This window comes from Limanda limanda, chromosome 11 (assembly GCF_963576545.1).
Source record: "Limanda limanda chromosome 11, fLimLim1.1, whole genome shotgun sequence".
In the NCBI taxonomy this organism is placed as follows: Eukaryota; Metazoa; Chordata; class Actinopteri; order Pleuronectiformes; family Pleuronectidae; genus Limanda; species Limanda limanda.
This window is the reverse complement of record NC_083646.1, coordinates 18,840,216-18,867,236: the sequence shown is the minus strand read 5'-3', so window position 1 is coordinate 18,867,236 and position 27,021 is coordinate 18,840,216. Positions and strand designations below refer to the sequence as shown.

At 40.2% G+C, this 27,021-nt stretch overlaps 1 protein-coding gene across 2 annotated transcripts in view; it reads left to right on the top strand.

The window, feature by feature from the left end:
• dnah5 (dynein, axonemal, heavy chain 5) overlaps nt 1-27,021 on the top strand; it is an 82,669-nt gene that overhangs the window by 26,399 nt on the left and 29,249 nt on the right. For both annotated transcript variants that reach the window (XM_061081387.1, XM_061081386.1), the window contains exons 36-67: nt 300-463; nt 680-836; nt 1,130-1,342; nt 1,514-1,738; nt 2,474-2,646; nt 4,490-4,560; nt 4,820-4,927; nt 5,061-5,248; nt 6,195-6,389; nt 7,139-7,273; nt 7,560-7,667; nt 8,072-8,225; nt 9,179-9,325; nt 10,654-10,895; nt 11,202-11,378; nt 12,041-12,245; nt 12,468-12,610; nt 13,667-13,801; nt 14,134-14,256; nt 14,529-14,742; nt 14,857-15,080; nt 16,460-16,658; nt 16,754-16,926; nt 17,507-17,637; nt 19,232-19,385; nt 20,580-20,847; nt 21,063-21,186; nt 21,528-21,635; nt 22,223-22,337; nt 22,781-22,957; nt 25,167-25,370; nt 26,429-26,608. In XM_061081387.1, coding sequence (XP_060937370.1) covers nt 300-463; nt 680-836; nt 1,130-1,342; nt 1,514-1,738; nt 2,474-2,646; nt 4,490-4,560; nt 4,820-4,927; nt 5,061-5,248; nt 6,195-6,389; nt 7,139-7,273; nt 7,560-7,667; nt 8,072-8,225; nt 9,179-9,325; nt 10,654-10,895; nt 11,202-11,378; nt 12,041-12,245; nt 12,468-12,610; nt 13,667-13,801; nt 14,134-14,256; nt 14,529-14,742; nt 14,857-15,080; nt 16,460-16,658; nt 16,754-16,926; nt 17,507-17,637; nt 19,232-19,385; nt 20,580-20,847; nt 21,063-21,186; nt 21,528-21,635; nt 22,223-22,337; nt 22,781-22,957; nt 25,167-25,370; nt 26,429-26,608 — 5,334 coding nt within the window. The remainder of the gene's footprint in view (nt 1-299; nt 464-679; nt 837-1,129; nt 1,343-1,513; nt 1,739-2,473; nt 2,647-4,489; nt 4,561-4,819; nt 4,928-5,060; nt 5,249-6,194; nt 6,390-7,138; nt 7,274-7,559; nt 7,668-8,071; nt 8,226-9,178; nt 9,326-10,653; nt 10,896-11,201; nt 11,379-12,040; nt 12,246-12,467; nt 12,611-13,666; nt 13,802-14,133; nt 14,257-14,528; nt 14,743-14,856; nt 15,081-16,459; nt 16,659-16,753; nt 16,927-17,506; nt 17,638-19,231; nt 19,386-20,579; nt 20,848-21,062; nt 21,187-21,527; nt 21,636-22,222; nt 22,338-22,780; nt 22,958-25,166; nt 25,371-26,428; nt 26,609-27,021) is intronic.

The following is a 27,021-nucleotide window of genomic DNA, read 5'->3' as shown; positions in this document are numbered from 1 at the left end:
AGGGGTGATCGGAATTACATATTTATCATTTCATCAATATTTAGATCTAATATTTAGTCATGTTTGTGGTTAGGAGTAGAGAGAACATATTATAAATACAGCTACATGACATTTTTGTATGATTACTGTTAATAATGTCCTTGCGGCTACGATACTATTAGTCTTTAAATTAAATGTTCATGTAGTCCATGCCCTAATGTACAAAATAAATATCTGATAATTAGTTGTACTGTTGCGATTTTTTTTCATAATGCAACTGGACTTAGAAAATCATCAAATATTACTCCACTCTATTTTAGGAAGCAAAGCGTTTCTCCAACATCGACAAATCCTGGGTGAAGATTATGATGCGAGCCCACGAGATGCCCATTGTCGTGCAGTCGTGTGTGGGAGATGAGACCATGGGACAGCTGCTTCCTCACCTCTTTGAACAGCTGGAGATTTGCCAGAAGTCCCTTACAGGGTACGTATGAAGTGCTAACATGTAAAACCATTGTCATCTACATCACATGCCAAGACAAAGAGAAGTAGGAATAGTTCAAACTTAACTCAAAGTGATGTACTTTTTAAAACTTTAAAAATATGTATTTTGTACTGATGTGCCGCCATCAGTTTTTCAAAGACAAGCTGCTTTCAGAAAAAAACTATTCTAACATTTTCTTTTCATGCTGTCAAACAGATATTTGGAGAAGAAGCGTCTACAGTTCCCTCGCTTCTTCTTTGTCTCCGACCCTGCTCTGCTCGAGATCCTGGGCCAGGCCTCCGACTCCCACACCATCCAGGCCCACCTTCTCAACGTCTTCGACAACATCAAAACTGTTGTATTCCATGAGAAGGTGACTTTTTTTCGTTGAGCTGCTTACAGTGATTCATTGTTCCTATTATTCATTATGTCTTTAAATTTGTCAGTGTCACAGAACAATGGCGTCTTTCAAACTCTCTGACAAGAAAACTGAAACATCTGAAAAAGCAAAGTGATTGCATGAGGGCAGAATACAAAACAAGCCCATACATTTGAATTGACTAATCGGAATAGTGTAGAAAAGTATATTTCATCATATTATTTTCCTTCAAAAGTGATATAGAATCATGAGTTAGTCTAATCAATCAAACATGTCATCTTTCCTAGATATACGACCGTATCCTGGCTATATCATCACGGGAGGAGGAGATTGTGGAACTAGATTCTACTGTCACAGCAGAGGGGAATGTGGAGGCTTGGCTCAGTGCTTTGCTGTTAGAATCACAGAAGTCTTTGAACGTGGTGATCCGACAGGCTGCCATACAGGTCCAAGATCCCGGCTTCCAGCTCATTCCATTTCTAGGATCCTACCCCGCTCAGGTAGGTCATAGTTGGATTCAAAATAACACTTAACTCACACAGGCCATACTCTTTGGTTGCTGACCTACTGCTGGGTACTGACAAAACAACATATTGGAAATCGAGTGTCCGAACTTGCCCGAGCCCAACACCTTCGTTCATCATGCAAAGAGTTTCTTGTTCTTGATCCAGGTGGGTCTGCTAGGCATTCAGATGCTATGGACAAGAGACGCTGAAGATGCTCTGACCAACGCCAGAGCCGATCGCCGCGTCATGGGCAAAACCAACCAGTACTTCCTGGACCTGCTCAACACGCTGATTGAGATGACCACAACAGACCTGGGGCCAGTAGAGAGGATTAAATATGAGACCCTCATCACCATTCATGTCCACCAGAGGGACATATTTGATGACCTGGTGAGTATTCTAGTGATCATAGTAGTTCTTAAAGTGTCCTATCAAAGGGTCCGGTAAGTTTTTTGCATACAAATTACTTGATTATGATGGAGCCAGTTAAAGGGAAGAACAATTGTGAGATTTGGCAAATAAAGTCAAAATTTTACGAGAATAAAATTATTATATTAGGCTACGTGTGATTTTAAAAGAGGGATGTCGTAAATATCTTTTCGTTTGGCATGATTTTTTCTAAATCTTTTTGCCATCCATTTTACTTCTCTTCCCTGTAATGGCACTTCCTCTTCCTTTCTCTCTGTGCTCATTTTAATCTTATCTCTCTATTCAACATCCCTTTTCCTTATTCTGTCACCTGATTTCTTCATGCTTCATGTATTACTTCAATCAATTTCCTTGATTTGCCTCTTTCCTGCCTAATGGCCTTTCACCCATTCTTCTTTCATTCCTTCTTTACTTGCGTCTGAACTTCTTTCTACCTGTAACCTTCCTGTCCCCTCCAACCCCCCCCCCCCAACTCCTGCCCCTCCACCAATTCATCCCTCTTTCTTCCTGCTTTTATCTCTCACCTCACATCATCTGCTGAACGGTGCCCTGCAATTTCCTATTCTTCACTTGCCATCCACTCTCTCCCCTTGTTTTCAACCTCTTATCTTTATCATCTTTTCTCTGGATCTGCTTCCCCCATCTCTTTCCCTCGACTCTCCCATGTCGCTCTCACCCATTACTCTCCTCCCCCAGTGCCGACTACATATCAAAACCCCCACCGACTTCGAGTGGCTGAAGCAGGCCCGTTTCTACTTCAATGAGGACTCCGACGTGATGGCAATCCACATCACAGATGTGATCTTCATCTACCAAAATGAATTCTTGGGCTGCACTGACAGGCTTGTCATTACGCCGCTGACTGACAGGTAGACGCCTCATACATGAGGGAACACATTCGTACACACTCTCATGAAGGCAGAGATAAAATAGTAAGATGTGTTGTACTGAGCAGCAGGCAATATCAAATGATAAACAGACATACAGACACACACACACACACACACACACACACACACACACACACACACACAGATGACCTATCTTATATAATTACAAATATCTATAGATAATTTATGTCAGTTGGTTCGCTTTCATATGTCATATTGTATTTAAAGGTTAGATAACTACTACTGTTATAATATATATATATATATAATATAATTGACAACTGTCAAACAACTGCAGAGTTTGAAGGACAACACAACCTGGGTATAATTGCAGTCTCATACAAATGTATTTTTTACATTTGTGAGAAAATCAACAATTACAACTACGCAGACCACCACTGAGGCCCTACAGGCTGCTTTAAGTCGATCAAGCCGCACCAAATTTCTCACACTCATAGAGAACAGTTCCCTAAATAGGCCTGATTTTTGATCAAGATGCATGAATAATTCCCTGAGAAAAAAATCATCCTATCTCAAAGGAAGAAAAACAATAGACAAATTCTGTATCTGCCCTTTTGTCTGGATCTGACTTAAAATTCAATGGATTCCTTCTTGGCCTGTGTTTCATCCTTCAAGCTTTTCTAAAACTCTGTTCAGTAGTTTTTGCATAATCCTGCTGACAAACAAAGAAAACACCTCCTTGGCAGAGGTGATGACTTGATCTTCTCTGTGCTGCACCTTATACATAGATGCCATTCAAGATGAATGACAAGGATCCAGTAACGTGACCTTTGTCACGATGCAGTCAACTCTAGACATTCAATTTTTTCATAGAAGTATCCACAGCAGCAGCAAGTCACTTCAGCTGGTTACTGATATCTGTGTCAATAATGGCCACTCTAACACTGGTACAAATTCAGTGGTCATAGTTTCTACACCAGACTAATGACTGAACATCAGGAGCAGGGGAAAGAATTAGAAAGGATGAGCAGGCACTTTTGTATAGTGGCCACCCTCTCTGTCACTGACTGAAGAATTGACTCACTGAGAGAAGGGATCAGACATGGCAGGGGAGACAGAAGTCGAACAACAGCCATTGTCAGACATACAGACACAGCACGAAGTATAATAATGGACTGTAAAAGTAGCCTATGTGTAGACGGGTACCCTACGCAGAGCACCCTGACAGGCACCTCCACAAAAATGTAACTACGCGTTGAGTCAACGCAGACCGCAAGAGCTGTGATTGGTCCGCTTGGTAGCATCACATCTCTGGTAGACTTAGAGTATGTATTGAACGTACATGTATGGCATCTCTCTTTCATTGATGAGTCCCAGATTGGTGGTTGTCTGTTTATTCAAAGTTTATTAATATTGATCGTATCACAGGGGCTCAAATCCATGCACTATGTGTTCCAGATACTCAGACAGACAGAGATGTCTGTAATAGTAGATAGGTAGCAGTAGTCTGATTAATATTTTATGGACACAAACTTGAATGCATGCACAGTTTACCATGATTTTTGACACGATGCTGGCCCTGCAGTGAAGAGAGGACACAGTCTTTAGCCAGAAGGCCAGGGTCAGGCCCCAGATACAGCCACCATCTCTGCTGAAGGGTATTGGAACAAGACCAGCTTCAGGGGCGGCATTCTCCTGCTGAGCCCTGACCTCCATCCTCCCTGTAGAGAATCACATCACATTAGTTTTATTGTGAGATTGATTAAATGTGAGGGGAGTGGAAACAGCTATGAGAGAGAGCTAAACTATTCACCTGCCCTATGCCAATGAAACTGAAGTGTGTGTTTGTCTCTTTGCTCAGGTGCTACATCACCATAGCCCAGGCTCTCGGTATGAGTATGGGTGGAGCCCCTGCTGGTCCAGCAGGAACAGGTAGGACTTTAAAACATATTTAGACACATGACACAATTGCTTGGGATTGATAGTTTTTACCATAATCAGATGATAAGATAATTTTCCAACTAACAATCATAAGTTAAAGGGCAGAATCCATTTTTTGTTGGAATTCAGCGAAGAGGATTGATACGTCGATACCACATGATTTCAGATCAGATTAATTTGTTTTTCTTTCAGCACTTAAACGTTAGCCACTTTTTCTCAGGAATTAACAAAAATGCCTTTTCTTTATTAGGCAAGACTGAGACCGTAAAAGATATGGGTCGCTGTCTGGGAAAGTACGTCGTTGTCTTCAACTGTTCTGACCAGATGGACTTCAGAGGATTGGGAAGAATATTCAAAGGTAAAAGTCACAAAGCAAATTGATGCAATTATATTATGCAATGTGGCACCAGAAAAAGGTTAGGACAAACCAGCTATTTTTGGAGCCGTATATTTGACTATACAAATTGATCAAATACATGTCTGATTTCCAGGTCTGGCTCAGTCTGGTTCTTGGGGCTGTTTTGACGAGTTTAACCGGATCGACCTCCCAGTTCTGTCGGTGGCCGCTCAGCAGATTGCGGTCGTCCTCTCCTGCAAGAAAGAACGGCGCAATAACTTTGACTTCACGGATGGAGATAATGTTAAGATGAACCCAGAGTTTGGCCTCTTCCTTACCATGGTGAGTGGCATCAGTGCTGTGATGTAATGCTGTGTTGTGTTTGTATAAGAAAGTTCCTGGTCAGATTGAATAAGATGAGTACATGCATATGGGTCCCTACAGCTACCCAATAACCTCTAGTTTTATTAACTGGATGTACAAATATGATGATACTGATTTTATTCCAAGCAAAAACAAATAATGCAAAAGGATTTTATTTATGTGGCTAAATAGAATCAAAAAAGTCTTACTTATCAAGCCAGTTCATACAACATTAAACACAGGGGTCGGCCTCCTTAATAAAGTTACCCAGTGTTCATTACCTCTCTCTTTTACAATAATAGTTAGATCTCTTTATCTCCCTGGCACAGTTGCCATCCCAAGGCAAGTCATTAAACAGAACAGTGGAATAATTCTCCTGTGTGGGGAGACGGGTCAGAGATCAGTTGTGTGTGTGTGTGTGTGTATGTATGGGTGTGAGAGAGAGAGAGGGAAACTAACACACACACACACACACACACACACACACACACACACACACACACACACACACACACACACACACACACACACACACACACACACATGTGTGCATAGAGACGGTAATCAAAGGCAGCCTTTGTGGAAAGAAAGGCCTGAGCTGTGTCCATAGAGCTTTCACTAGCTGAAGGATGGTGTGCCGAATGAAGTTTAATTATCTTCCAATATTAACTTAAGATTCCATGTGTTACTTAATGAGTGAATACAAAGAGACCCAGAAGGCAGTGTACGTCTATATATATTTGTACAAATTGCATACACTTTTTTATCTCCAATTTATTTTGATGTATTATTTGAAATGTTATAATTTGAGATTTAAAGGTTGTATGAAATATAAGATGTAATATTACACTCCCTTGTGATTACAAATGCATTTTTTCTTATGTCCCCTTTTATTTATTCTCATTTCTTCTTTCCCTGTATTTAGAACCCGGGTTACGCAGGTCGCCAGGAGCTGCCTGAGAACCTGAAGATCAACTTCCGCACCGTGGCCATGATGGTTCCTGACCGTCAGATCATTATCAGGGTAAAACTGGCCAGTTGTGGGTTTAAAGACAACCAGGAGCTGGCCCGCAAGTTCTTCACCCTTTACAAGCTGTGTGAGGAGCAACTTTCCAAACAGGTAAAAAGATGGTGGCGGTCTTCCTTAACTTGTTTAACCGCACTCTTTAAAGCTTCCTTGAAAAATGAAAAAATAATTGCATTCTGAGTGATTATAACAGGTAAAGTTAAATTGAAAACACTTTTTTTTTAAATGTATGATATTTTCATCAAAGTTAGCCTATAATGTCATCCAAACCTTTGGAAAGTTTGGTCTTTAGTTTTTGAGTTCAATTTGGAGCTGGAGAAAAGAGCTTTAAAATGATTTCAGAACCATTTTCTGTGACCTATCTTAAAGAAGAAAGAAGAAATGTAAAGTTCATCAGCCCAAAACTCACTGAAGAACAATCAGAGACATACAAATAATTTCGGCTCAATGGGTTCCTTAAATGACCAATTCAGTGACCGTCCAACTTTAAAGTGTGATAATTTTACATGGAATGATTGAGCTGTTATTGTCTCATGGAGGTTGACTCATGTCTCATTGATATTGTGCTTATTTTGTATATAATTTTAAACAAATGCGAAGGTTTTTAACTGACCATCAGAGCCTGAAGTGGAATGAATCACATTCTACTAGTCTGTGACTCATGTATGTTTTATAACCTACGTTGTTATTTATTGTGCTGTGAGTAGTATTGAAATATCATGTGTTTTAATGAGTACCTCCTTAGGCTTGTAGCAAAAGGAGAAAAGAGGAAAGGCTGGTTTTCAAACTCATAAGAATCAAGCTATATTAAGGAAAAATCCAAATGTTCTCTCACTATTCAGGTTCACTATGACTTTGGCCTACGGAACATCTTGTCAGTGCTGAGAACACTGGGATCATCCAAGCGATCCAATCCCTATGACACAGAGTCCACCATCGTCATGAGGGTCCTCAGGGACATGAATCTCTCCAAACTGGTCAGTTTACAATAAAATCCAATAGAGCTTTCAATAGATGATCTTCATATCAGAACAAAAAACACAGAGCAATCAAGCCTGTTTCTTTTGAAACATTTTCATGAGCAGCAATTTTGATAATAGCAAAAAGAAGTAAAAGATTATATTGATTACCCATAAAATAAGCACAACAGATCAGACCAGAATATTAATATCATCAGATGGATTCAAGATTAATTATTCCCAACTCTTATTTGTGACTTCTTGCTAACGTGGGTCAATGTGTATGCATTTGTGCGTTTGTTAGATCGATGAGGACGAGCCGCTCTTCCTGAGCTTGATTGACGACCTCTTCCCAAGCATCCAACTTGATAAAGCAGGCTACCCTGATCTAGAGATTATCATCGACAGACTGGTAAGAGGGTTGTAATGGATTAGATTGTCTACATTTGTGAGGGAGAGTGGTATATCAGATAAACACAGTGGATAGAGAGATAGAGGGGAGAGAGTAAAGGGCAGGAAAACGTAAGGAGAGAGAAATAAAGAGACTGTAAAATCGGTGGAAAAGACTAATGGACTGACAGACTGTATCTTTCATGTCACTCTAAAACACCTCAAGATATAGCACCCAAAGGGATAAGAATGGTGTAATTTACCATTTGTGATTAGATAGAATAGAACTAAGTGACTGTGAAGAGGAAAGACTACATCCTCTGAATATTTGATTCTGTCCTAACGCTATAGATTCAGACCGTGTCACTGTTCTTTGTAGACACACTTAGAACTGCAGGTGTTTGAACTGTTATTTTGCTTCATCAGGTTGAGGAAGCAGGTCTGATCAGTCACCCTCCCTGGAAGCTGAAGGTAATCCAGCTGTATGAGACTCAGACGGTCCGACACGGCATGATGGCCCTGGGGCCCAGCGGGGCTGGAAAGACCACTTGCATACACACGTTGATGAGAGCTTTGACAGGTGGGTTTGTGTGCATGTTTTGGGATGAACAGCACTGAGTCAGGTAGATGTGTGTAAATGGTAAATGGATTTGTATTTATATAGCGCTTTTCTAGTCTGATGAAGACCACTCAAAGCGCTTTACAGTACAGTTTCACATTCACCCATTCACACACACATATGGTGCATCTACTTGCAGCACTTTGTTATTCTATGGGGGGCTATTGAGGGTTCAGCATCTGCATCAACTTCGGCATGCAGATGGTTCAGACTGGGGATCGAACCGCCGACCTTCAGGTTGGAGGACGACCACTCTACCCCTCAGCCACAGCCGCCCTGTGTGTATTCCTATCTGTCATACAATTCAATCAGGGAGGCATATGATCTGTCACAAGATAATTCTGACAAGAAGAACAGGGAGTGTGTGGCACTCATGGAGTCAGCATAGATTGCTTTAATATATAACATTAAAGAAGACAGTAACAAATCCTAATCCAAACACACACTAGCTGTGGCAAGTTCCCCAAGATCCTTGGGACAACTCACCTGCGACGTACCTTTGAAAAGCTGAAATCGAGGAGTTGTTGCATTTTTTTTCAAAGACAAAGGGTAGTCACACTAAATTTGAATTCAGCTGATGAAAAAAAACCTTTCATGGCGTTCTTTTTGGAAAGTATCCTCACTTTATTTAGTGCCTGAAGCCCTTCTTTCCACAGAACTATATGTTCAAGTAAAAGAGACACAATTTAGTGATGAATTGGCTGTTTGTTGAAACTCTTGTGTCTGTGGGCAAGAGAGACAAAGACACCCAGAGAAGAAGAATCATCCTCTCTGCCCTACCCTTAAAAGTGCTGCCTCATAAATCATTGTACAAGCTGTTGTATTTTTAATGTACACTTTTTGTTGTTTGTTTTACTAAATGTGATGCCCATGTTAAAATGTTTTAATGTTTCTTAATGTGTTTCTTCCACCAGAATGTGGTAAGGCTCACAAAGAGATGCGCATGAACCCCAAAGCCATCACAGCCCCCCAGATGTTCGGTCGACTGGATGTGGCCACAAATGACTGGACTGACGGCATCTTCTCCACACTCTGGAGGAAAACCCTGAAAGGGAAGAAAGGTAAGAAAGATGATTTGAACTGCTTTCAGACAGACACTGAACCGATAATCTCTGGGAGTGAAAATGTCCCAATTTAGTTGCTGCAGTTTATTCTTCCAGACCTGACCCCATTGTCTGAAAACGGCTTTACTTCAAATACTGATGTATTTCCTTAAAGGTGGGATGAGATGACAAAAATTGGAAGCATGCTAGCAGTTGTACATAGTGAATACATTTGTGTCTTCCCTGCAATGTGGATATAATATAGAGAGAGAGAAATTGAGAGAGTCGAATTCCTCAAACGATTCTTTAGTGCGCCTGGTAATTTAGATATTTTATCGCATTTTTCCGTGAAAACCTGTTTGCTCTTACATTGCAGAGAAGTTTAAATATCTTGGGACATTCATAGTTCAAAGTAGCACCAACAGCTGTTTTATCTTCCACTCGGTCCCGTGCCTACATGCTTTATGAATATGCATCATGTGTGTGTTTGCTTTTATGTGTCAAAATATGCATCTGATGTATTCACGATCTGCACGCATGTTTAGCATATCTTTTGAACAGGTTGCACTCCATATGTTTGTATAAATTGCCTTTGTGCGGCTCGTTTCTTTGAGCCGACGGGAATTCGGTAAAGTGAAGCTAGATCATGTGACATGATGTGAGTTGTGACAGGGCTGAAGCTCCTTAGTGAAATATCCTACAGGGGAAAAGAGAAGCTCAATGAAACTAGTCTGCCCTGGCAATCTGAAACAGATGCAGCGATCTATTTAAGGGACGTGCAGTAAATGTGGCTGATTGCTCGTGTACATGTGAGCAGACATAATGGTAACAAGTTAATGTGAGTCTCTGTCCAAACTGTGAGTCCTTCCGGTTTAGTTTAGAATACTAAGTCAGTGATCAAACAACTATACTCATCTGCATTGGACCAAAGGAGCATGAACCACATTCATTAATGACCAGCAGCTAGACTGTTTAATGTTTCACTGACAGTTGTAGTCAACCGTCATGTGTTTTGTGACTGGATCAGGAGGTTTATTCTACGACTCTTGTCCTACCTTGGGGTCTTTGGGACTGGTATTCTTATTTTTTTTCCAAGAAGAAGAAGTACATTTGAATTAGTATGTATTATTGCAAAAATAATATCTCAAGTAGTAATTTGTATAATTTTGAGCTAGTCCATATAAACACGGCTGGATTTTGGACAAGAGCTGTGGTGTAACCTTTTCTATGCACTAAATACATATTCAGAGGCCTTTTCATTCTGCTGAATAGAAAATTATAGGTCAAAGCAGTAGGTCACATCACATTCATGGAGAAAACAAACGCAATCTTTTTCTGTCTCTCAGCCGAGCACATCTGGATCGTCCTGGATGGGCCGGTCGATGCCATCTGGATCGAGAACCTGAACTCAGTGTTGGATGACAACAAAACTCTGACACTGGCGAACGGAGATCGTATACCCATGGCTCCCAACTGCAAAGTGGTTTTCGAGCCGCATAATATCGACAACGCCTCTCCAGCTACTGTCTCTCGTAACGGCATGGTGTTCATGAGCTCCTCTGTGCTAGACTGGAGCCCTATACTGGAGGTGAACCATCTAATTAAACCTTTCTGTTTACACCATTATGGAAAAAATTAGCTGCTTATGATCTAATTTAGTATGTTGTAGGGTTTCGAGGTTACAATTCTTTGGCTATCTGTCCGTTTAAAGTGCCTGAAATAGTCCAAAAATTCCCAAATCATTCAAAATGTAATTGCTGCAAGACCAACAGTTTTCTACATCTGTTTACTAGAAATAAACAACATGTAAAAGGGCAACAGAAGCTGTTACCCGCTGTGCTAACTAATGTTATTCATGGAATCTTAACCACAGCAATCTGCTTAATGCTCTCAGGGCTGGTTGATGAAACGCTCCTTCACGGAGGCAGAGGTGCTGAGGGAGCTCTTCGCTAACTCTTTCTCGCTGCTCTACTGCTACACCGTGCAGCAGCTGGAGTCCAAGATGGACATGCTGGAGGCCTTTGTCATCATGCAGTGCATCAACATGCTTCAGGGACTCATACCATCTAAGGTAGGGTTACAACCCTTTCTGAATTCCCATCATGGGACCGAATGCACTTATAGATCACTCACTGTATATTTTTATGGTCAGACTGCCAGTACTAAGTGACTGGTGCAGTAAAATGGTGGTTGTTTAAAGAGATGTATTTGAAATCAATTGCATCATCACTGAAGAATTAAATAAAAAAATGTAATAAATACAATAAAGAATACAGACTACACAAATGCATCGCACTGGCAAAAACGTTCACCATAATTATTCCCACTTTATGAACTAGGGTCTAAAAGCGTTAACCAGCTGTAATGGATTCTTAATGTGATTGGTATTATAGCATGTATTACAACTGAAGTAACGTTGATATGTAATACTTAGTTATAATTAGATTTTAGTTAAGAAAATAGTTTTACTTTTGCTCTATAGGTCAGAAACTGCAATTTTATTTATTTTATGTCCAGGCCAATTGATAAATGAGTTAGAACTCAGGAAATATGTAACTAAGTGAAAAAGATCTGACAGTTAAGGGGGCTGATTTTTATTTTAGTTAAATTTGGTGCAGGTTGATTGAATTCAAGGGGACTCTTTATATCATTCTAACGCTTGATATACTCCCGTCATCTATAACATTTGGTTATATCGATAATCCTTGAAACGAGATGATTGTTCCTCTGCAGGATAGTCCTGGTGACTTATCCACTGACCACCTGGAGCGGCTGTACGTGTTCGCCCTAATCTGGAGCACTGGAGCCCTGCTCGAACTGGAAGACAGGAAGAAGATGGAGATCTGGCTCAGAAGTAACAAGAAAATCCATCTAAATTTGCCAGACATTCCTGCTGACAGCGAGAACATCATGTTCGACTACCACGTCCAATCCGATGGTATGCATGCACTTAATAACAGTTGTTGTTACCTGCAGAATAGCTGTTAGTAAATATCTAAGCTTGTTGACAGGTAGACTCAGGATGCCTGGTGTTGTACTTTATTTTGGCTGCAGGTGCACGTTTATCAAATCAAACTGTGAAATGTGAAAATATTTCTTAAATTGCACGACAGTTTGGAAGTGTCGCGTTTTGTGCTAATCCGATTTTTCCTACTCTCAGGTGAATGGACCCACTGGAGCAGCAAAGTGGAGGAATACGATTATCCATCTGACATGACACCAGAGTACAGCTCCATCTTGGTCCCCAATGTGGACAATGTCAGAACAGACTTCCTGATTCAGACTATCTCCATGCAGGGCAAGGTGAGGTCACCAACAAAGTAGTGTCCCTCAGTGTGCTGTCTCGGAAATAATATATACTGTACACACACTCAGAATTTAAGGGTTGCATTCAAAAGGTGTCAAAATTCCTCGAAAATTTTTCAAAATACATGTGTCATGTGTGTATCCATGATGTCTTTGTATTTTGTGTTTTATCAACTGAAGCGTTGAATCAGGATTCAAGTGACACATAACCTAAAATGAACTGTGAACAATAACATAATATACACACACAAGTCCCTTTCTATATATTATTTTAGCTTTATGGTACAACTTTAGACAGGATAGAGCCCTTTCTAAAACTCTGCAACTAATCTCTATTCATTGTATAATGCTTTTTGTGTTCCTTGCCATGGATGGGTGGGCACACACACATACATGCACACTCTTCAGATCGACAACATACAGAGTGGGCGGACGCAGTATGGCTCCACTCAATATGATGGTCAATATTCTACTTATTAGAGTATTGAGTATTAAAGTGGCCCATAAAATGCTGCACCACATCACATTTACCATAGTGCGTGTGTGTGTGTGTGTGTGTGTGTGTGTGTGTGTGTATTTGTGTGTATGTGCCTGTGTGTAGTCATTTATATTCATAATGCCAGTAGAGGAAAGTGAGGAGCATCTGTATGCTGGTGGTTTCAAGAAGTAGCTTGTCAGAGAATGAGCTTGCTAGGTTATTAGGATTCACTAAAAGAGTGACTCCATCAAACACATTGTCTTTAACTGAGAATTTAGCTTGTATCTGAACACAAGGCTGTTTCCTCAGCACTGTTCGAACATATAGACTTGTTATATGTAAGAACGTTTGCGGTAGTTAACATGAATAATCAACAGTGATTATCACAGATCAGTAAGTTCAGGCAGTGATGTACACTAGTATCTTAGGCTGTCTGACATAAACAAATGCATCCTTTTTAAACAGACGATACAAAACTGACAACTTAAATCGTCTCTTTCTTTCTATTTCTCTGTTTCTTATCCTTTTTACCTGAAATGAGACTTTTGCCTCATAAATATCTATCATGTTTCCAGGCCGTTTTGCTGATTGGAGAGCAAGGAACAGCCAAGACAGTTATGATCAAGGGCTACATGTCGAAATATAATCCTGAGTGCCACATGGGCAAGAGCCTCAACTTCTCTTCTGCTACGACACCGCTCATGTTCCAGGTATGACAAAACCATGTATTTACAATCCTGTTAATTAATATAGATTGAACGGCTCTTTGTGCCACTGCAGCTTTATCTGACGATAACGTGTCATGGATTATTGTGAACTCGTGAACTCATATTGATCAATGCCCGTTGAATAATGTGCAGGCTGGAGTAAGAAACATGGTCTTTTGTCTGTACATGGCTAAGCTACGCATTCCTCAAGCGGTTTCAATGGATTATGTGAGAGTGGAACATAATAGATTTTTTTCCTCTCTTTCTCTTTCTTGGCTTTTTTTGTCATCATCTTTGTCACCATACGTGCTTCTTTGCTCCCCGATTCATTTCAGAGGACAGTCGAGAGCTATGTGGACAAAAGGATGGGGACCACTTATGGACCCCCAGCTGGGAGGAAAATGACCGTATGCATAGATGATATCAACATGCCTATCATCAACGAGTGGGGAGATCAGGTTCGGGATCATTTTAGTATCATTAACAACAGAAAATGAAAACAATTATACACATATATATATATATTAATGTACTTGAATACATGATAGGGTTCTAACTTTATCTTTACAGTCTGGAATACTAAGCATAATTAAACATAAATTTAAACATAGATTCATTTAAACATTTGTTTAACTAATACAATTTAAAAATTAAATTAAATGGTTATAGCAGTGGTAGAGGAATACAAACAGTCACAAAACGGTTTGTTGGTTTTTACTCTTCATCATAGGTGACGAATGAGATTGTCCGGCAGCTGATGGAACAGAATGGATTTTACAATCTGGAGAAACCGGGAGAGTTCACCAATATTGTAGATATTCAGTTCCTGGCAGCTATGATCCATCCGGGTGGAGGCCGGAATGACATCCCACAGAGACTGAAAAGGCAGTTCTCCGTCTTTAACTGTACTCTGCCCTCCAATTCGTCCATAGACAAGATATTTGGTGGGTAAAAACAGTGGAACAGTGCAGTAGCTTCATACGGATAGATGTATTACTTAAAAAATGCTACTAATACTATGGTGATATTAAATGTTGGCTCCCAATTCTTATATATAGGTGTTATTGGCGAGGGCCACTTCTGCACTCAACGTGGTTTCAGCGACGCGGTACAGAGCACCGTGCCCTTCCTTGTGTTTCTGACCCGCCAGCTCTGGCAGTTGGTCAAGATCAAGATGCTCCCGACACCTGCTAAGTTCCACTACATCTTCAACCTGAGGGACCTGTCCAGGGTCTGGCAAGGCATGCTCAATACCACCTCTGAAGTGATCAACAGTGTCTTGGTGAGAAGAGTGAAGCAGTGTTTACACACTTTTTGATAGCCTGACCGCTAAAATGACGCGTAATAGTAAAACATGCTTAACCTGGCTACATTTCTATTAGAGAAGGCATGTTTCTATTTCTTGAGGTTAAAAAGGTATTTACAGAAAAAGTAGCGTAGTACTTCCTTGTATCTAAAGTCAATTGAAAGTTCAACTGACAATGATGTTATTCTAAATAGGTATCCCTTAGATAATAGTTCAATTAAAATATGGCAGCCTCTGTTATCATCTTTTTAATTGAGCTGCATTTATATAAGATTGTTGTCAATGGAGATAAGCCCAAATATCGTCTAGACCTAAAACACCTACAAAAAGATTTGCTGTTTAAGTTTTGTGTGGCAAAATATTTTCCTTTTGTAATTAAAGACACTAGCAAGACTTTAACCACTGAACAGTAATTACATTAAGCCCCAAAATATTGGCCGTTGCCCCCAAAGCCTAATTCGTCATTGGACGACAGCCTAGATTGTATGTAAACAAAGCAAAGAGAGAGGCACATAAAACTGAGCACAGAAGCATAGCACAGTGGGGAATAGAATACTGTTTAAGAGTCGCATTGAGAGCCTGACAGAATGATCAAAACCCGTACTTATGTAGTAAAGGCACCGTAGTTTACATTATGTATAATATTTACAACATTGGAGGGAGAATTGTTTTTTTTGTTGTTGTTAGGAAGAATACAAAAAAAACAACTAACATCTGAAATTCTGGTAAGGTAAGCTCAATATATGCTGAGGTGGCCAACACCTTGTTGTTTTGTGGCCTCACTGAATAATTAACTACAATGAAATATATTCTCCACCTCAGGCTGCCCGGAGTCAAAACAGGCTCCACACACCTGCTGAGGCGGCCAAATAGGCTCACATTACACTAAACTTATACAAAGAAATAACATGCTGTAACGTTCCCAGCCTTCTGTTCACGGGGACATTGCCGTTTCTGCTCTATTCTACAATCAATATATTGACTCAATGTCCGGCTTAATTATTTTCAGAGTAAGCAAATGATCCAATGGGTCTGTGCTCAAAGAATTTCTTTGCTGATCTGAATCTTGTTTAAAGCCTGTATAAGGACTTTTTAACTGGCTATGAATGGTCTTATTTTAACATTGCTGTCTCTTTATGACCTACAACAGCAGATGAGACAAGTTTTTTCTTTAAACCAGTCTTTACTCAATATCTGTGGTCGGATGGATGACCCCCAAGGTCAGAGCAACAATACGCTAGAAACAGGCTGGAAAAGCCTATTTTTAAGCGGAGGGAGAAGAAACAGAGGCAGGGGGGGCAGCTAGCCAGGCTAAAGGCTAGGGAGAAGGCTAATACAGAAAATCTTGTTTCCAGGTGTTGATGGAGTTGTGGAAGCACGAGTGCAAACGAGTGGTCTCTGACAGATTTACCATGCCGGAGGACGTGGAGTGGTTCGACAAGACTCTGGCAAGGCTGGTGGAGGAGGAGCTTGGCGAGGACCACAGGAAAATGGTGGACTGTGGAGTAGACAGTTTCTTTGTCGACTTCCTCCAAGATGCACCCGAACCTACAGGTACTGACGACAGTGGTGTTGTTGTTTTCTTGTGTAAACTACAACTATTTTGTTGGGTCGTAACTGTTTTAATTTGAAATGCTTTTTCCGCCCAGGGGAGGAGGCAGAGGATGCAAGCTTTGATATGCCAAAGGTGTACGAGCCTATTGAATCATATGAAAGTCTGAAGGAGCGTCTGAACATGTTCCTGTGCCTTTACAATGAGAGCGTCAGGGGCACTGGCATGGACATGGTCTTCTTTCGGGATGCTATGATACATCTGGTCAAGGTACTTAACATGTGTGATTTCCCCCCCTAATCAGTTAGAGACACAAAGACCTACTGCAGGACTCTGTTGGCAGAAGTCTATGGCAGCGCCACCAGTAATGCACAAAGAGCTGTTAACCCTTTTTATTCAGTTTGGGAAAGCTCGACTCAGTACGCACAACCCAGAACTGGAGAATTTGTTTTCACCATTGTAGTGAATGTGCTGTTGTCTAAATAGACAACTTCACTTCAGTTGATGAGTCCTAGTGTCCGGTGCTTCAGAACGAAGGTCGCCTGTTTATTCAAAGCTGATATATTAAACATATCACATGTCCAAACTTCAACTCAATTTGACACTGCTCTTCCTCTTGTCCTTAACAATACACATGCCAAGTGTAAAGCTGATAATATGAATAGCTCGTTCGTTCCAAATACAGACAGACAGAGATTTCTAGAATTAGTAGATAGATGCTCAAGGTTCCTTCCTGCTCAAACAGCCTTGCTTGTGGTCCCTTATAATTTTCCTCCCTTGCTTGATTTTTTTTTTTACCCTTTTCTCTGACACAAGTGGTCAAATTGTATGTTTGGGTTTCTTTGTGTAGGTGTCACGGATAATTCGGACTCCTGGAGGTAACGCCTTGTTGGTGGGCGTCGGGGGCTCAGGAAAACAGAGTCTGACCCGACTGGCCTCATTCATCGCTGGATACCAGATATTCCAGATCACACTGTCACGGTAAGGCTCAGCATGGGCGTGTGGATACTCGTGCACATGCACTCATGAGCACAGTTATTATTACTCATTCTTTTGACCCAACCTTATCTCAATTATAACCTGGTGAAATATGCCATGCGTAGTTTCATGTACCATGAGAAAACGAGGACTGACAAGTGCTCTGTTTCTCTCAACATGAATACGTCCTGCACAAACCCACCACACTGGGCTGTCGATCATTGTTTTGATTTATACAAATTCAAGGAACATTCTAGCTGCTTTGGGAAAGGCAAAGTTCTGATTGATCAACCAGCAAATTCAGCTCTAAACTGTATTTGAGGCAGGAAATGTGTTTTGCAGGTAATAAGAGTCGTTCTTTATTGAATCATTATTGTATTTATAACACATTTTCTATGGTTCATGACTATGACACTGAGTCACTTTAAAGCTCATATATTGCAAGACTAACTGTAATGGGCTGAACAATGATTTCACTTACTTTCTATAGAGCAGATGTGCTTTGTAATACACAATACCATCTGTTTTCTGTTTGAAATATTATTGTGTTAAGTCGGGACTCAGCGATCTTGCGAACACAATAACTGTTTTTTATTTTTTCACTTAGTATGCCACATTGTTCTGTCTCACTCACCTAACCTGATAAATGTTTTTCTCTCACAGCCACCATCACATTTCCCGTTTTCATAATAGATTTTAATGTTTGACATTAATATGAATATGAGTGTTTCTCCTCTTGGCTTCAGAGTCTTCTGGAGACAACAGGCACCTCGACTGTGTTCTCCCTACCTTCTTATTTTCTCTGTTATCTCTTTTCTCCAACACACAAACATCCACAGACAAATGCATTTTACATGCACATCCAGTAGAATTATGTCTCCTTTTACTCAAGCACACTCAATCCGACTTTCATCTTCTCAAGCTTAAACTTTCTTGTTACTCTTGTGTAAACTGTCCTTTTTCCAATTCTGTCATCCTAACTTCTAATTTTATGCAATCGCCTCTGCCCATTTATCTTCCACTTTTACATTCTTTGTAATTTTTGTTTTATTCCCTTCTCATTTACTGATAACTTATTGAAGTTCACAAACACAAACAGCAAGTAGGGAAGTTTTGTTTCTTCACCACCTATCAGGTCTAGAAATTCAATCCAATCCAAATGACTTCTGCAATTACGAGGCTCTGAATGTTTCCAGTGCAGCACATCATACATTTATCCATATGATCCAATGATGGATCATAGGATTAATTCTCCCATTGTTTTCAATTGTCTAGATCTGATTTCCCTTTTTAATAGATACACATTAATGTCATTTTTAAAGACTCCATCTGTCCCAAGTGAAGCATCATTTAGCAAAGCACTGACCTGTTACACACCACAATAAAGACGTGCAGGAAAATGTATACATCCCAACTCAAACAACATCCTTTACATATTCAAAAGTATTGAAACACTCATGTAGTATACACTCACAGACACAAAGCTCTGCACACTGCACTCTAATTCTCCCTTTCTCTCTGTGTCAGAATTGTTTGGTCTAACAATAGCAGAAAAAGGAAAAGAATGTATATTTTATGATTTCTGTTTTTTTGGCAGGTCATACAACACGCCGAACTTGATGGATGACTTGAAGTTTTTATACAGAATAGCTGGCAAGAATGGGGAGGGCATCACCTTCCTCTTTACTGACAACGAAATCAAAGATGAGTCCTTCCTGGAGTACATGAACAACGTCCTGTCATCTGGAGAGGTCAGAGAAAAGAGAGAGAAAAAATTCTCTGATCGGTGAATGCATGGTTCCCAGCTGTATCGCAGGGACAATAGTCTTTTTTTCACTGTGTGTGAGTGTGTGTGTACGTGTGTGTGTGTCTGTCATGATGTGGTCATGTGGACAGATTTGTCACAGCCACAGCGGCACAGCTGTGCAAGATGCAGTGACGGAATTCGACGGTCGTGTGGTTAAGATGAAAATGAATACAAAGATGGGTGTGGTCTGAACTGTGAAAACTGATTACGTTACACTGGACTAATTACTAATCACACAACATTGTAGTAATGAGTAATATGGTATATTTCAAGTTAAACTACATGATACAACATGCAGAGGTTAGTGTATATTGCAGAGAGCAGGAAGTTGGACTGCATGTGAGAGACAGTGATCGAGGGGACAGCTGTGAAACAAAAAGTGTGAGCTGTTGGTGTTAGGCTGTTGCTGATACTTTCATCTTCTCAAGCTTAAAGTTTCTTGTTGTGTAAACTGTCCTTTTTCCAATTCTGTCATCCTAACTTCTAATTTTATGCAATCGCCTCTGCCCATTTATCTTCCACTTTTACATTCTTGGTAATTTTTTTTTATTCCCCTCTTATTTACTGATAACTTATTGAAGTAGGCTGTTGCTTATGTGAGAGTAACTCCCAGCAAGATTTTCCTGGATCCTTCCATAAAGTTTTGTGATAATCTGCTCTGTAGTTTTTTGTTGTCTTGCTAAGTAATGAACAGACAAACCGAGACTAAATCATAACCCTCACAGCAGTCCTTTTTAATGACAGGACTTAACTAGACATGTATAAGATTTGAAAATCTTGGCTAAATGGGCTTTGGATGAGAAATCCCAAACGTAATTCAGGAATCATTTGCCTGCCAGACATGCAGTGCTCTCCTGTAAATATATTTGTGAATAGAAAACATGTGAAGTGTGTTCTTCAAAATGTTATTAGTATCGTAGTAATAGAATTTGTAATGGATGTCTTCTTACTACAGAAAGGCCTAGAAGTTCAAAAAGGCTTGGAATATTTAGATTTTAAGGACTATATTGAATAAATACAAATATTTAAATCTGCCCCCTATATTAAACACAACATCTGCATACATTTGAAAAAAGTTTAGTGAGGAAGTACAACCATTATTTCGAGCACTTAAATGATCGTGTGTTTCTGTCTTCAGGTGTCCAACTTGTTTGCCCGAGATGAGATTGACGAGATCCTCGGCGAACTCTTCCCTAGTATGAAGAAAGAGTTTCCCAAGCGTCCGCCGACCAATGAAAACCTGTATGAGTATTTCATGTCGCGGGTCAGAACAAATCTGCATGTTGTGCTGTGCTTCTCGCCTGTTGGAGAAAAGTTCAGAAACCGGGCGTTAAAGTTTCCAGCACTGATATCCGGCTGCATCATGGACTGGTTCAGCCGCTGGCCGAAGGATGCTCTTGCTGCAGGTACGTTTCACAGAAAACAAATTCTGTGCATACGATCTGCTTCTGTTTTTAGCTTCTTTTTTTTTTTACTGTGCATAGTTGGGTCAATAAGTCAAATGTTATGGCCAAACTGTAAATTCCGCATCCTGTAAACTGTTATCTCATTTCACACACTCTCACTCTTTGTGTTTTCTCCTATTAATTCTTCTCTCTCTCTTGCTCCATCCCCCCTTTAGTTTCGGAGCACTTCCTGGCTAGCTATGACATCAAGTGCTCAACCCAGGTCAAAGGTGAGGTAGTCCAGTGTATGGGCTCCTTCCAGGATGGTGTAGCAGAGAAATGTGTGGAATACTTCCAAAGGTTTGTTCCTACATTGTATATTTATTACATTTCTGAGTTTACTAAAAGAGCTGATAGTACAAAGACGACAGTAAAGTTCGACAGAGGGTCATGGGGAATCAAATGCAACATGATAATGATAATGGGATTATTGCTATGCATGATCAGACTCAGCACCAGAACCACTGCCACTGAGGCAGAACAAAATATATATTTATTATCTCAGAGGAATTTGTTTTTTAGTTTTTTTAATTCTGCCCAAATGTAAGGTAAAGTTAAGTATAAGCCACTACGTCAACGACTCTCCTTCTTTTTTTTAATCTGACAGAAAAATAACCAATTGTGATTCATTTTGATCTTAGATTTCGGCGCGCCACCCATGTCACACCCAAGTCCTACCTGTCCTTCATTCAAGGCTACAAGTCCATCTATGGGGAGAAGTTGTCGGGTGTCCAGACCCTTGCGGACAGGTAAACACACTTTATTGACTGTTTTGAAAAAATACTGTTTACTCCTTTAACCACCATGACAAAAGCAAAAATGTTGTACGGTGTGTACAGTACAATGTATTTGCTTTTTTCATACCTTGCCCTAAAATGTTCAAGTTTGCAAGCTACATCTCTTACAGCTGTCTTTAATGAATGATAATAGTGTAATAAAGCTGTTGAAACAGTAGTGTAGTCCTCCTCAGTCACCAAAGTGTGTGACCAGTCAAACGTGATATTTCTGCAATTTGTTGTTATGATTTTTATGACGATTATGTTATGTTTAATAAAGTGAAAAATATATATATATCCTGGATGTGCCCCCTATCGAGATCCACACTTGGCAGCTGTTGAGGAGTTGACATTTAGGATTCTGACGAGACGCCGCAAGGCATTCAACGATGAACCTTTGTTTTCCTGTTGAATAAAGTGCTCCTGTTGCCCAGTTGAACAAAGATTCAGTCAGGATGTCATGTAGCTCTATCAGACAATTTTCTAAAAGATATTTTCAACAAGCACAGCCCCAGGTCATTGCCAGGTCACATTCTGTTTTCAATATTTCTCCTCTTTAGGATGAATACTGGTCTCAAGAAGCTGTTGGAGGCATCAGACTCAGTGGCAATACTCAGCAAGGAGCTGGAGGTGAAGGAGAAGGAGCTGCAGGTCGCCAACGACAAGGCTGACATGGTAGGTTGCCGGCAGCAGAGTGGTTTCTTTTCCTTCCATGTGTTATGTAGTACGTCAGTTCACAAAGTGTCTCTTGAGGCAAACAGCTGGTTAGCCGAAAGTTTCAGTGACATTTAAAAATAAAGTAGAGATTTTGAATTAACTCTGCAACAGAGTCCCTAATGGGCAATGGTAATGTCACGCTGATTTCTGAGCATTACTTATTCCGCATATGAAAATTTGAATTGAACTTTCCAGATGGTAATTTAAAAAAATGTATTCCACTATCTTTACTCAAGAGCATGGCCCTTCATTTTTTACATGGCAGAGTTTTTAAAGTGTTCACAAAAACAGATTTCTTTTAAAAACCCAGTTATTTTTTGTCTTTTTGATAATGACAAAAATATAAAAATTGATATTCTAATGACTCATTGGCCATATTTATCTTTTGTGCATGCATACAGGTGTTGAAGGAGGTGACAGTAAAAGCTGAAGCAGCAGAGATAGTGAAGAAGGAAGTGCAGAAAGTGAAGGACGTGGCCCAGAACATCGTTGACAAAATCTGTGCCGACAAGGCCATCGCTGAAAGGAAACTGGAAGCTGCCGAGCCTGCTCTTGCGGAGGCTGAGTCTGCACTGCAGGTATGGAGGTTGATTTTATGATCCACAGGTGTCTCCAAAACCCTAAGCCTACTGCATCATGCAGTGCAACTCCTCATGATAATCTGTGCAAGGGCTAGATGTCTGAACACAGGTTTTCACCTATAACATAGCCTGAGGGTTACACAATTGTCAGTAAACTGTGTTGAAGAGGTTTAGTTTTAGGTTTTTCCTGCTCTCTTCTGCATTGCTTCAGGGTGCCACTTAGAGTCCTCTGCGACCTGCTATCTGTAACTACATGCAGGCCCTGCTTGATGCCTTCTCACTTGGGCATGTGCATACAGTACGTAAAGTTATCCTGGTGCTCTGCGCCTGGAACTGTGTTGTAATTAAAGCTGTCCTCCTGGGTATGTGTTATCTTCTGTGGCAGGCACTTGATTATTTTGTATCTTGACAATGGAAGTCTCAGTTTTCCAAACCAGAAACCCTGGTCATGGTGATGATGGTGGTGCGTTTTGATTTTAAATACAGCTTTCACAGAGGTTGTTACAGTGGCTAATCTAGGATCTTTTTTATAAGGGCAGCGATAAAGGGACCACAAGTTAAACAGACGGGTCAATTACATGTCCAACATCGATGCACAATTCAAGATTCAGGGGTGCACATTTATGCTTTTCATGTTGATTACTATTAGCTCTACAGCCTTCAGCAAAACCATGCATATTGGATATGTTTTGAAAATGATCCCTAGGTTCACCCTGACCCTAATCTCTTGCAGTTAGTTATATAGTTATACAAGGTCACAAGATTTACACACCGTTGTAGTAAGTCATAGAGTTAAAGTAATTTTTTTATTACATTTAACATTAACATTTATACTTTAAAATAGAGCCTTAGCCCTGCCTTTTTTGAAACCCCCCCCCTGTTTTTTAAAATATATTAAATATTAAATTATTAAATTATTAAAAAAATATATATATATATATATACCATGAAGCAAAAAGCAGGGGCCATATTAGCATATTCATTGATGTCAATATATAATTTTGAAAAAGAAAGAAGAGGTTAGTAATGACTGGTGATAATTAGGTTGTAATAAGTTACAGGAGTTTTGACTTTAATGGATGCTGGCTAGAATCATCATTTAATACATTAGAGCAGGAAGATTTATTTTTGTTGGATATAGACCACGTTTTATTTTGAAATACCGTGACTGATAAGCTTTGGTGTGCGATATATCCAAGTCAAAGGGGACAGGGCTCTTGTGTAACATTTCAGTCGTGGCTGTCGTGCAATTGAACACGTTTAGCTGATCATAAACCAGAATTAAGGACCCGAAAAATAAAACACACTGTACACACTCTCTTTGCGTTTGGGTTGCTAAATGAAAAATTGAAAGTGTGATTTCGAGACATTACTGAGACATATTCATAAGAAGTCTGCTGGCTGACTCTCTGGTGGGAGATTCAAGCCACTGTTGGGCTGATAAAAACAGAGTGAAAATGGAGCAGGGAAGAGATGGCAGAAACAAGGAAAGTGGGAAGAGGACGTGAGATGAGACGAGCAGGCAGGGGGCCTGAGAAGCAGCCAAACAACTCTCCATGGGACTTTGTCTTTACTCTGCTGCTCTCCCTCTCATTTTAATCAGTCCCTTGAGGTGTTTCCCTGTCCCTCTTGGCAGAACTCTCTCCATTCTGACAGAACTTCTTCTTCAAGCTTTCCTAGCTTCCCTAGATATCTCCTTGTCAGCACCACACGCTTTCTGTGCTTTATATTGTCAAACCGCTTTGTTATAGACGGAGGTAATGAGATAACAAATTGCTTTTGCTTTTTGTTATCTTTCAAGTTGATTGCCTCTCTTCTCCCTATTACATAGTGCCAAATAAGTACCATAAGTGGCAACTCATTTCATTCTGACAGTTGGTTAACTTATATATTAATAACATTGGTGTTCTGATTTTGCTGTACAGTGCACTGAAAAAAAGACTAGTAATTAACCCTCAGGAGTCACGGATCTCGATCCATTCATGTGGTTGGTTGAAGACGTCAACGTGTAAAGACAGAGCAGCATGGAGAGCTCTCAGTCCAAAGGGCTAACTTAAATAATAACTTAAATAACCTGAATTGAGTAAATTCATTAATTTAAATTAAATTTCAAGGGTTCAACCAACATCAGGTTGTCATTATTGACGTCACTAATCATTCAGATACACTTAGAGTAAATTCTTCTCCCTCTGTGTCCACCACTCAGACGATCAAACCGGCCGACATCGCCACTGTCCGAACTCTCGGCCGCCCGCCCCACCTCATCATGCGGATCATGGACTGCGTGCTGCTGCTCTTCCGGCGGCATATCGGCCCAGTGAAGATCGACCCAGAGAAGGTCTGCCTCACGCCGTCCTGGCAGGACGCACTGAAACTTATGACAGCTGGAAACTTCGTGAGCAATCTGCAGGTACACTTGCTCATATCTAATTGAATTAAGGTGTAGATGCTGCAGAAAGTTATATCATTAACCACAAGATTTTTACATTATTATTATGAACACAAAAAAGGTCAAATACTTGGACAAGCACAACTGAAGGAGCTTACCGCGTGTTGTATGTTATTCTGTTATTATCTATCCTGTAACATCAAACCAGAAAACATAAAGCTAACATTGTGTCGGTGGTTATTTACCAACATGAAATGATTGCAGGAAAAAAAAAATCAACATTACTCTCTTGAACAATATCCTAGAGTAGTTTATCACTTTTGTTAAGATGCAACATGCTCTGTACAGCTTACTAATTAGTGAATTGTTTACTGTATTAGGCTCACATGCTCACTAATGCTGTTATATAAACTGACCTCAATGCAGTGTGTCTTGTAGGGCACACTCACAAAGCATGTCTTACTACTTGGTATTTTTTTTTTATTATAAGTCTAACAATGCTGTGATGCTACGTTTTTAAGGTGACTTGTTAACTTGATTACATAAGATGCATAAAGTCGCTGTGAAGGACTCTTCTGGTCCTTTTATCTTACCTTATGTCGCCTTTATTTTTCATCTTTTTGCTGCCTGGCCTTTTTCTGTTTCACCCCTCTTTTTGTTATTCCTTTTCATGCTCTTCTTATATTCATCTGCCCCTCATTCCTGCATCGGAGCTGTTCCACCTAGATCTCGATTGATTTGTTCTCCTCTTTTGTTTAACACTTCATCTCAGTCTCTGAAACCACCTGTCTTTCCCCCTGTCCCTCTATCATTTATCCTGCAGCTCTCACATCCTGTTCCCACTCATCTGTAACTCTATCAATCAGTCTTGCTCTGTACTTCATCGTCATTTCTCTCCTTTTTTTCTCTGACATTTCACATCATATAACATGCTTTATTTTTAAGGGGAAATACATGTGTGGAGTTACCTTCTTTGTGCACTGACCCAAAAAAGCTCAGTTTCTTTTAACTCAAAGAAATTCTCCCCCTTTGCCCTTGCACTGTCTCAACCTCTCTCTCTTTCTCGTTCTCCTTCGCAGCAATTTGCCAAAGATACCATTAATGAGGAGATGGTGGAGCTGCTGCTTCCTTATTTTGAAGAGCCCGACTACACCCTCGAAACAGCCAAGAGGGTGTGCGGTAATGTGGCTGGCCTCGCGTCCTGGACAAAAGCCATGGCCTCCTTCTTCTCCATCAACAAGGAGGTCTTACCCTTGAAGGTAACATGCAGTGCTTGAGATCTAACACATTGGCCCTTGAGTGCAGCAGACGCTAAAACAGTTCTGTAGTAAACACCATGTACCTCTAAAACTAGAATGAAAAAAATACTGACAGTGAGGTTTGCATTGGTTGAGTAGACGTATTGATAATTTTAATCATCTGACTCTAATGTAAACAAACAGATTTAAATGTCCCATTACAATCCTGTTGTCATCACCATAATGAACACATATAACAGCAGTGCACACACACACACACACACACACACACACACATGCACACATACTCCCTAGGAGAGTGGTTGTTTTCCTCTAGAGAAACCCCAGGCTACATAAACAGTACAGTCGCTGATAAGAAAGCATTTATTTATATTCCCACAACTTGGAAGCAAAAGTATGCTGATGGTCAAGTG